We start from the raw sequence: 10,043 nt of genomic DNA on the forward strand, positions 1-10,043 counted from the left end.
GAGGTCAGTGAGCCACTTCATGGCAGGAAGGGAACCAGATCCCATAGGGGCCCCCACTCTACCCCCCCACGTCAAAGAAGAGCAGCCGTGCGGTGGTTTAACTCGTTTTATTTAGACTCATAATAACTCTGCAGTCCGGTCGGACTGTGCACATGCGGCGAGACCCAGTAGAAACGCAGCAGTAAATCAGGAGCACGAGGGGAGGGGGGGCCGCACCGGGAGCTGCCCGGGCTGCAGGCGGAATGTCAGGCGTTAAGACACAGGGTTTACGAGAGCTGCCCGCAGTTGGAGATGGTGATCTGCTTGCTCGTCTTGCCGTCCTTGGAGCCGCAGCGCTCCATGGCCTCCACCACGTTCATCCCCTCCTTCACGCGGCCAAAGACGACGTGCTTGCCATCCAACCTGCAGAGAGGTGTGGGTGCCATTGGAAACCACTGAGTACCATTGGAGGCCATTGGGTGCCACCAGGGTTGGGGATGCAGCTGCCTCCCCCCGGGGTCCCCACGTTGTGATGCTGTGCCCCCTCCCCACTCACCACTCGGTCTTGGCGGTGCAGATGAAGAACTGGGAGCCGTTTGTGTTGGGGCCGGCGTTGGCCATGGACAGGATTCCAGGCCCCGTGTGCTTCAGGATGAAGTTCTCATCGGCGAACTTCTCCCCGTAGATGGATTTGCCCCCGGTGCCGTTGTGGCGTGTGAAGTCACCGCCCTAATGAAACAAACGTGTTTCTGGTTATGGGATAAACGCGGCCACGTGGGTTTCAATGCAGTGCAACAGGAGGGAGGGGCAGCACCGGGACCCCCTCAAACCCCTCGTGGAGCTGCCACGTACCTGACACATGAAGCCGGGGATGATCCGGTGGAAGCAGGAGCCCTTGTAGCCAAATCCCTTCTCACCGGTGCTCAACGCACGGAAATTCTCTGCCGAGGGAAGGAAAAGGGGTGAGAACAGCCCAGCAATGGGGGGGGGCAGCCCCAGCACCCCCAGGAACCCAAATACCGACCTGCTGTGATGGGCACCTTGTCAGCGAAGAGCTGCAAATGGAATCGAACGGTCACACGGGGGGGCTGCAGAACAGCTCAACCCCCCCCGGCTCTGCGGCATCTGGAAACTGCGCCGTCACAGGGGCGGCATCCCAGGCAGCCCGGCAATGCAGCGGGGGGGGGACACGGGCTGGCAGCGACCCCGGGACCCAGAGCTGACCCCGAGCCGGGATTCCTGACCCCAAAACCCAGATCCGAGCCCAGCCTCAACGCGGGACCCCGCAGCGATGCGGCACAGCCCGACCCCGAACCCCAAACCCCATCGAGATACCCCAAACGCGACCCCAGCCCCATAGAGCACCCATAGAGCACCCCATAGGAACCCATAGAACACCCCATAGGAACCCATAGAGCACCCCATAGGAACCCCATAGAGCACAGTGTACCGGACCCCAACCACAGCCCAGCTCAAATCACAGCTCCCCAATCCCCCCCAGCCCCACGTGACCCCCAACCCCCCCCATCCCCCAATCTCCCCCATTATCCCCCCATCCCCCCCTATATCCCCCCCTATATCCCATACCTGTCTATGGGGGGGGGCTGTTCATCGCCCCGCTCACAAAATGGCGCCGGCGCGCTTCTCCCCCCCCCCCCCGTCCTTTGTTCCCGCGCGTTTCTCCCGGCCCCGCCGACACGTGGAGCCGCCCCCGCACATCGCACCCCCCCATCACCCCCCATTATCACCATCCTCATCCTCATCCCCCCCATCCCTTATCGCCCACCTCGAAGGTGACCCGTCCCAGCGGTTCCCCGTTGGCGGTGATGTCGAAGAACACGACGGGGTTGGACATGGCGGCGGACACGGACCGGGCGGCTCCGACAGCGCGGCGCAGCGGAAAGAGAGCGCGCCCTCGACGCGCTTATATACCGAGCGCAACGCCCGCCTCCCGCACCGCGACGACCAATCGCCGCGCGCCGAGTCACGGAGCGACGGGCGCGGCAGCCAATGGGAGCGCGACATGGGGGGAAAAGAGGAGAATGGAGAAAGGAGGGGAGGGGGCGGCGGGCGGGAGCGGGCGGGGAGCGGCGCGCATGCGCAATGAGGGGGGAGGATGGGAGCGGCGGGAACGCGCACGTGGAGGGGGGAGCGCGCCCCCGAGCCCCCAAAACATCCCCCCCCCCACGAGGGGAAACGGACACGGCGAGAAACACGGACAGGAAGGATTTAATGCATTGTACATATGTACAGCGGGACCGAACTGCCCACGGGGGTCAGTTGCTCTCGAACAAGGCGAGCAGGTCGTCGTTGGTGCTGCTGGGAAGGTCGGGGGGGCCCAGGTACGACAACAGCTCCTCGGGGTTGGTCAGCTCGGGAAGCAGCTGCGGGGACAGTATAGGGCGAGATATAGGGCGAGATATAGGGCGAGATATAGGGAGCTATAGGGCGAGATATAGGGAGCTATAGGGAGCTATGGGGCGGAGCTATAGGGAGCTATAGGGCGAGCTATAGGGCGGAGCTATAGGGCGGAGCTATAGGGCAGCGCCCACAGCGACCCCCCCATAACCCCCCGTACTCACATCCAACCCATGTACTCACACCCCCCCATACTCACACCCCCCCATACTCACATCCAGCGCAGGCTCCGTCCCGTCCCCGCTCCCCGTGGCAGCGCTGTAAGTCACATCGGGGCCGGCGCTGCCCGCCGGGGGTCGCGGGGGCGGCACGTTGCGGTGCTGGGCCGGGCTGCCCATGTTGTGCATGTGGGACGGCTCCATCCGGCCGGCGGGGGGCAGCTGCGGGGACAGCGGCCTCAGCACCCGCCCCTTCATCATCCTCCCCCTCATCATCCTCCCCCTCATCATCCTCCCCCCATCCTCCTCCCGCCCCCTTCCGACCTGTCCTGGCAGGGGGGCGGCGGGCGCTTTGTCGGGGGGCAGCAGCTCGGCTGGGAATGAGGCGGGCGGGGCGAAGTCCCCCATTGTCGGCGTCCCGGGGGCGGCGGGGGGGAACGGCTCGGGGTAGGCGGCCGGGAACGTGGATCCTGCGGGAGGAGCGGGCTGAGCGGGACAGGAACCAAACGGGGCTGGGGTCGGCACGGCGGGGCGGGGCGGCGCTCACCCTGCGGGCCGTACTCGGCCGGGGGGGCGGCGAACGGCGACGAGCCCGGCCCCAGCGCCGCGATCATCTCCATGATGTTGGGCAGCACCATGTGCGCAGGGCTGGACGTGCGGCACCGCTTGAGAACCGGCCCGTCCGCCTCCTCCTTGATGTGCACGTCGGGTTTGACCGGCACCGGCTTCCAGCTGCACGTCGGGTCGATGGTGATCTCCTCGTAGTCCGAGCTGTGGGGGGGGGCACGGCGTGATGGTGGGCGGTGCGGTTGTATGGGGCCGGGGGGCTGCAGCACTCACCTCTGGATGTAGATCAGGATGCCCAGCATGTACTGGTCCACCTCCAGCCCCTCCAGCAGCGCCGTCTTACTGCGGGACACACATGGGTAAAGCAGGGACAGCGGGGACACCAAGGGATGGAGCCGGGGGGACACGATAGCACAGCTCCATTGGGACACCAAGGGATGGGTCAATGAGGGACACCCCATGGGACAGCACCACAGGGCACTGAGGGACAGCAAGGGACATCCTCATGGAGACACTGAGGCACAGTTCTATGGGGGCACCAAGGAGCAACCCTGCATGGGCAGCGAGGCACAGCTCCACTGCAGCACCAAGGGATGGGCACTAAGGGACACTGAGGCACAACCCCATGGGGACACCCAGGGATGGCTCTATAGGGACACATAGGGATGGCTCTATGGGACACTCAGGGATGGCACCATGGGGACACATAGGGATGGCTCTATGGGTTCACTCAGGGATGGCTCTATGGGACACCCCATCCCTTTGGGCTGCACTCACTTGCACACAGGACACCGCCACGTTCCCCGCTCGCAGTTGAGCTGCAGGTAGGACTCCAGGTCGAAGCACTGCAGGACAGACGGGGCTGAGCTGGCACCAATGGGGCTCCCATCCCATCCCATCCCATCCCATCCCATCCCATCCCATTTCATCCCATCCCATCCCATCCCATCCCATCCCATCCCATCCCATCCCATCCCATCCCATCCCATTTCATCCCATCCCATCCATCCATCCCATCCCATCCCATCCCATCCCATCCCATCCCATCCCATCCCATCCCATCCCATCCCATCCCATCCCATCCATCCATCCCATCACAACCCGTCCCCCCCCACCTGGATATGGCGGCAGTCGTGCCCCCGTGCTGGCAGCTGGATGCGACGGAAGGTGATGGGGCACTTGAGTGACACCTTGATGGCCGTCTGCTCCACCCCGTCCTCCCCGTTGGGTCCCGGTGTCCCCGGGATGGTCCCGCTGCTGAAGTTCCTCTTAACTTGGGGGGAGACGTGGGGTGAGGAGGCGCCCACCAGCCCCACGGCGCCCCCCATCCCCAGCACTCACTTTTGGTGATGCAGTGCTCTGCGGGCAGCAGCCGCTTCTTGATGAGACCCTGCAGCACCGAGCGCACTGACGGCCGGTGCACCAACTGCAGCACGAACAGATGCGACTGCGGGGTGAAAAGGGTCCTGAGCCACAGCCCCACAGCCCTGCAGCCCCCCATGGCCCCCTGCAGCCCCACAGCCCCATAGCGCCCCACAGCCCCCCATGGCCCCCTGCAGCCCCACAGCCCCCCACAGCCCCCCGGCCCCGCTCACGCAGCAGCAGGCGGTGACGGTGATCTGGATGGTGTTGCGGCCGGGCTGGCAGACGTGCTTCAGGTAGAGCGGTTTGTGCGACGTCTTGTTGTCGCCGCGCTCGATGCTGAGCGGGGTGGCGTTGACGCTGACCTGCACGGACGCCGGCCAGTTGGTGTTCATCTGTCGGTCCTCGTGGTGGTAGCACTTGAACTGCAGCTCCAGGTCGGGCCTGGGGGGCAGCAGGGTGGGCACGGAGCGGGGGGGGATGCACCGAGCTGCACCGAGCCACACTGTGCTGCTCAGCACCACTGTGTGCAGCACTGCGCCATGCTGAGCTCCATAGGGGTGTATCATGGAGCACTGCGCCATGCTGAGCTCCATAGGGATGTATCATGGAGCACTGTGCCATGCTGAGCTCCATAGGGATGTATCATGGAGCACTGTGCCATGCTGAGCTCCATAGGGATGTATCATGGAGCACTGTGCCATGCTGAGCTCCATAGGGATGTATCATGGAGCACTGCGCCATGCTGAGCTCCATAGGGGTGTATCATGGAGCACTGCGCCATGCTGAGCTCCATAGGGATGTATCATGGAGCACTGCGCCATGCTGAGCTCCATAGGGATGTATCATGGAGCACTGTGCCATGCTGAGCTCCATAGGGATGTATCATGGAGCACTGCGCCATGCTGAGCTCCATAGGGGTGTATCATGGAGCACTGCGCCATGCTGAGCTCCATAGGGGTGTATCATGGAGCAATGCGCCATGCTGTGCCATGTAGGGCTGTACCAGGCAATGCTGTGCTATGCTGTGCCATATAGGGCCATACCATGGAGCCCTGTGCCATATTCTACCATATAGGGCCATACCATGGAGCCCCATGCCATGCTGTGCTATGTAGGGCTGTACCAGGCAATGCTGTGCCATGTAGGGCCATACCATGGAGCCCTGTGCCATGCTGTGCCATGTAGGGCTGTACCAGGCAATGCTGTGCCATGCTGTGCCATGTAGGGCCATACCATGGAGCCCTGTGCCATGCTGTACCTTGCTGTGCCATGCAGCCCCCTTTCCCATCCCTGTGCCGCACTCAGCCCCCCATGCCCCGCAGTGCCCCACCATTGCATGGCAGCTCACCCCCCCCATGCCGTACCACCCCCATGGCACCGCCCTGACCTCATCATCAGTGTCTTGTAGACGGAGTCGCGCAGCTGGAAGACGTGGTTGCTGACAGCCAGGTTGTGCTGCAGGCGGAACGGCTCCAGCACCACGCCGTCACGCACCGGGAACGTCAGCCGCAGCTCCTCACCCGCGGGGGGTCCTATGGGGATGGGGGGGGGTGTTAGGGGGGTGACAGTGATGGAGGGGTCTCAGTGGGCGTTAATGGGTGGTCACTGGGTTCTTGGTGGGGGTCTTTGGGTCCCAGCAGGGGGTCAGTGAGTGCTCAGTGTGCTCTCAGTGGGGTCGCAGTCAGGATCGATGACCACCCCCCTCCCTCAAGCACTCGGACAGCACCCACGAGCCCCCTCCCCTCTCCCACCCCCCCCATTGGCCACACCCCCCCGACCCGAAGCCCCTCCCACCCACTGCAGCACCCAGCGACCCCCAGCTCCTACCCGAGGGGGACGAGTGCAGGGCAGCCATGCTGGGCTTCACGTCGGGCAGGAACGGCGCCTTGATGTCCTGACCCGGGGACATGTAGGGCGCCATGTTGCTCCCCGGTGTCATGGGAGGTGTGGGGTTCCCAGGGAGGGGAGAGCTGGGGTAACCGGGCACCGACCGCCCCGGCTGTGGGGACACATCACCATCATTGTCACCATTGCCATCATCACCATCACCATCATCATCACCATCATCATCACCACCATCATCACCATCACCATCATTGTCACCATTGCCATCATCATTATCATCACCATCACCATTGTCACCACCACCATCACGGTGTGGCTGTACCGTCAGCCCCATGGCACCCACACTGCCCGCACTCACCCCACTGACGGCTGCCTGGCTGTAGGATCCGAAGGTGCCGCTCTGCCCATTGAACTGCTCCGCTGCCTGCAGGGATGGTGCCATGTTGGTCAGCACCGCGTGCCCCACGGCACCAGCCCCACACCCCTCACACCGTCCCATACCTTATAATAGGCCCCGGTGCCGCCCGCGGCAGAGAGGTACTGTCCCATGGCCGGCTGCATCCTGTGCCCGGGGTAGGACGGGGACGGCGCTGAGGACTGTGTTGCGCTGGGGGGGAACTGCGTGCCGGGGTACTGCCCGCCCTGCAGGTACTGCTGCGCCGGGTACCCCTGCGGGCACAGCGTCAGCTCCGGGTACCCGCACGGCGCAGCGTCTCCCCGCACCCAGAGCCGCACTCACCTCGTACGCCCGCTTGACGCCCTGCCGGGGCAGCTGCTGTGCGGGGGGGGGCGGCGCGGGGTAGTTGTGCTGGGGCAGCCGCTGTGTGCCATACAATGCACCAACACCGGCCGCCCGGCCCGGCCCCACGCCCAGCGGGGCCATGACGCCCCCCATCCCACCAGGGCTGAGGCTGCTGGGGCCGCGTGGGGCCGCGTGGGGCAGGAACTGGGCACCGAAGGGCTGCCCCGCTCCCATCTGCAGCATGGAAACGGCCGTCAGCACTGAGCCCCCGCACCAACACCCCCCATGTACGGCCGTCCTTACCGCGCCGAACTGGCTCAGCTCCTGGCTCTGCTTCTCCTGCAGCGCTGCCACCGTGGCCGTGGCTGTGGCTGTTGCGGTGGCGGCGGCTGCGGCCACGGCAGCGGCTGCGGCCGCTTGGGTGAAGTCGGCGGTGGGAGGCGGGCGGGCGGCGTGAGCCGGGAGCCCCATGGAGCCGGGGCTGCCCGCGTAGCTGTGGGCACAGACAGTGGGAATATGGAGCTGTGGCCGTGCCGGTATCACCGCACCACGCCATGCCATGCAATGCAACGCCGGCGTTACCTGGGGGTGAAGCTGGGGCCGCCGGGGTAGGAGCCGCGGCCGTAGACACTTTGCTGCACGTAGCCCTTGGTGGGAGCCGGCTCCGCAAATGGCGGCTGTGCCAGGAACTGGGGGGAGCTCAGCCCCGAACCCGCACCCGCCATCCCGGGCAGCAGCGGGGCACCAGAACCGCCAGCACCGGGACCCATGGGGCTGCCAAAAACCTGCGGGGATGGGGGGCAGGGGGGCAGAGTGTCAGTGGGGGTCAGTGGGGGTCAGTGGGGTCATTGCCAAAGGAAGGTCAGAGGGTTCCCATGGGGGTCAATGAACAGTCATTAGGAACTCACTGTGTGTCAATGGGGTCTCAGTGGGTTCAATGGGAGCTCTGGGTGCCAATGGGGTCTCAGTGGGGGTCAGTTGAAAGTCAATGGGGTGTCAGTGACCAACAGGGTCTCGGTGGGGGTCAGTGGACACTCACTGGGTGCCAGTGGGGTCTCAGTGGGTCTCAGTGTGAATGGGTGATCAATGGGGTGTCAATGGGGGTCAATGGAAAGTCAATGGGGTCTCAGTGTGTGTCGGGGGGTCCCGGTGGGTTCCAAGGGATGCTCAATGTCAATGGGGTCTCAATGTCAATGTGGTCTCAGTGGGGTCCCCCCCCACCTGGCAGCCCCCCACGAAGCCCCGCCCACTCCGGGTGCCCCCACCCCTTCCGGAAGCCCCTCCCCCCTCCCGGCCCCACCCTTCAGGGCAGCCCCTCCCCGGGGCTCCGTGTGTTGGGGGGGGGTCGCTGTGTGGGTCGGGGGTCGCTGTGTCCGGCCGTACCTGACTCTGCGACGTGTTGCTGACCCCCCAGACGGTGGTTACCACGGAGAGGGATCCCGGCGGCTGATTGGTGCTCGGTTGCCAGGGAACAGCCTCGTATGCGAATGAACCATCACTAGAAAGAAAAACAACTTAATGAGGGGGGGGGGCGGGGGGGACGCGGAGCCGTGGGGGGGGGGGGGGGGGGGGGTCACTCACCCGTGGGGGGTGGGAGGCAGCGACGGTTTCATGGGGTTCATGGAGTTCATCGGGCGCTGCGGGACCCGGCAGCGGGACTGCGGGGGGGGCAGGAGGTGGGTACGGGGAGGGATGAGGGGCAGCGCCCCCCCACGACCCCCGACCCACAACACACAACCCACAACCCACAGCCAACCCGGCGCGGGGCGGCGCGGAGCTGCCGTGGGCACAACCCCCCCGTGGGCACAACCCCCCCCATCCCAGCGCTGGGACTCGGCGTCCTGCCCTGCCCGGCCCCCCGACACGCGCTGCCCGCGGGGGGGGCACGATGCGACCCCCCCCAACACACACAGTGTCACCCTACAGGGGACGGGACACCCTTGGGGCCGCCCCCCGCAATGTCACCCCTGGGGTCACCCCTGGGGACGCGGCAGCGCCCCCCCCCCCTCCTCCCATCGGTGACAGCGGGGCGGGGGAACCCGCGGGGCCTCCCCCCGCCCCCCGGAGGCGCCCCCCCCCCCCCGGGTATTTCCCACCCCCCGGGCGCAGCGCGACGTTTCGGTTCCGCACCGGCCCCGCGCGGGGGCGGCGAGATGGGGGCGGCTGTCAGCGCTGCCGGGGGGGCAGAACGGACCCCCCCCATCACCATCCCCGCATCACCCCGCATCCCCCCCCCATCATCCCGCATCAGCCCCGCAGTCCGACGCACCGGGGGCGGCTCATTCCGGCTCACGCCGCTCCCGGTTGCGCAGGTCGCGGGGCGATTTTCAGCCGCTGCGCGCGCCCCCCCCCGCCCCCAAACCGCGTCCCCGCGCCCCCCCCGGCCCCGTCCCCGCTCTCACCGAACCGAGCGGCCCAAAATGGCCCTGGCGGCGCCGTGCGCGCGGCTGCGCGGAAGCTGCGCGGGATTTTCAGCCCGCGCGCGGCCCCGGCTCCATCGCGCGGCCCTGGGGAGGGGGGAGGGGGGCGGGGAAGGGGAACAGGGAGGGGGGGGGCGCGGGCGGGGCGGGGCGGGGCCGAGCCGGGCCGAGCCGAACCGGGCCGAGCCGAACCGAACCCGCTCCGCCGCGCGCCGCGCACAATGGGGCCGAGCGCTCATCTGTGTGCGCCGCTCCGCCCCCAGCACGGCCCCCCCCAACCCTGCCCCCCCTCCAGGCGTGGGCAGCCGAGAGCCGAGCGGAGAACGGGGCACGGAGCGGGGGGGGCGGCACTGCGGCAGGGGGCGGCGGGGGGGGGGCAGGATGGTATGATGCCGTGATGACACGGTGCCGTGATACCGTGATGACACGGTGCCGTGATACCGTGATGCCACGGTGCCGTGATGCCACGGCGGATGGCGGAGGCTCCGCGCGGGTGACGTGGGGTGGGTGGCACCGAGGGGGGGGGGCTCCCACGGGCCCGCAGCGCCG

At 66.7% G+C, this 10,043-nt stretch overlaps 2 protein-coding genes across 2 annotated transcripts; both read right to left on the minus strand.

The window, feature by feature from the left end:
• Window positions 1–92: 92 nt before the first annotated feature.
• PPIA (peptidylprolyl isomerase A) lies at window positions 93–1,879 on the minus strand. The gene is made up of 5 exons (XM_085509990.1): window positions 1,766–1,879; window positions 1,004–1,034; window positions 832–920; window positions 536–708; window positions 93–402 (listed from the first exon to the last, which is right to left on the minus strand). The coding sequence occupies exons 1-5, from the start codon at window positions 1,832–1,834 to the stop codon at window positions 267–269; spliced, it is 498 nt and encodes a 165-aa protein (XP_085366116.1). The 5' UTR covers window positions 1,835–1,879; the 3' UTR covers window positions 93–266.
• A 310-nt stretch (window positions 1,880–2,189) lies between these two features.
• On the minus strand, window positions 2,190–9,831 carry ZMIZ2 (zinc finger MIZ-type containing 2). Its single transcript, XM_085509984.1, has 19 exons — window positions 9,477–9,831; window positions 8,656–8,732; window positions 8,458–8,572; window positions 7,657–7,859; window positions 7,378–7,567; window positions 7,072–7,308; window positions 6,834–7,001; window positions 6,691–6,756; window positions 6,315–6,486; window positions 5,875–6,019; window positions 4,718–4,928; window positions 4,464–4,569; window positions 4,238–4,395; window positions 3,900–3,967; window positions 3,396–3,464; window positions 3,103–3,326; window positions 2,880–3,025; window positions 2,613–2,777; window positions 2,190–2,363 (listed from the first exon to the last, which is right to left on the minus strand). The coding sequence occupies exons 2-19, from the start codon at window positions 8,703–8,705 to the stop codon at window positions 2,256–2,258; spliced, it is 2,601 nt and encodes an 866-aa protein (XP_085366110.1). The 5' UTR covers window positions 8,706–8,732; window positions 9,477–9,831; the 3' UTR covers window positions 2,190–2,255.
• Between the last annotated feature and the right edge of the window lie 212 nt (window positions 9,832–10,043).

This window comes from Coturnix japonica, chromosome 10, assembly GCF_054131305.1.
Source record: "Coturnix japonica strain WE chromosome 10, WE-NBRP24, whole genome shotgun sequence".
Lineage (NCBI taxonomy): Eukaryota > Metazoa > Chordata > Aves > Galliformes > Phasianidae > Coturnix > Coturnix japonica.

Bases quoted from the DNA above. Each gene is read 5' to 3' on its own strand.
- PPIA (XM_085509990.1), bottom strand. From the start codon at position 1,834: ATGTCCAACCCCGTCGTGTTCTTCGACATCACCGCCAACGGGGAACCG. The intron at 1,035-1,765 runs GTGGGCGATAAG...TTCCATTTGCAG, and splicing joins TGGGACGGGTCACCTTCGAG to CTCTTCGCTGACAAGGTGCC. The intron at 709-831 runs GTACGTGGCAGC...TTGTTTCATTAG, and splicing joins TCCCCGGCTTCATGTGTCAG to GGCGGTGACTTCACACGCCA.
- ZMIZ2 (XM_085509984.1), bottom strand. From the start codon at position 8,705: ATGAACTCCATGAACCCCATGAAACCGTCGCTGCCTCCCACCCCCCAC. The intron at 7,568-7,656 runs GTAACGCCGGCG...CTGTGCCCACAG, and splicing joins GGCCCCAGCTTCACCCCCAG to CTACGCGGGCAGCCCCGGCT. The intron at 2,364-2,612 runs GTGAGTATGGGG...CTGTCCCCGCAG, and splicing joins GGACGGAGCCTGCGCTGGAT to CTGCTTCCCGAGCTGACCAA.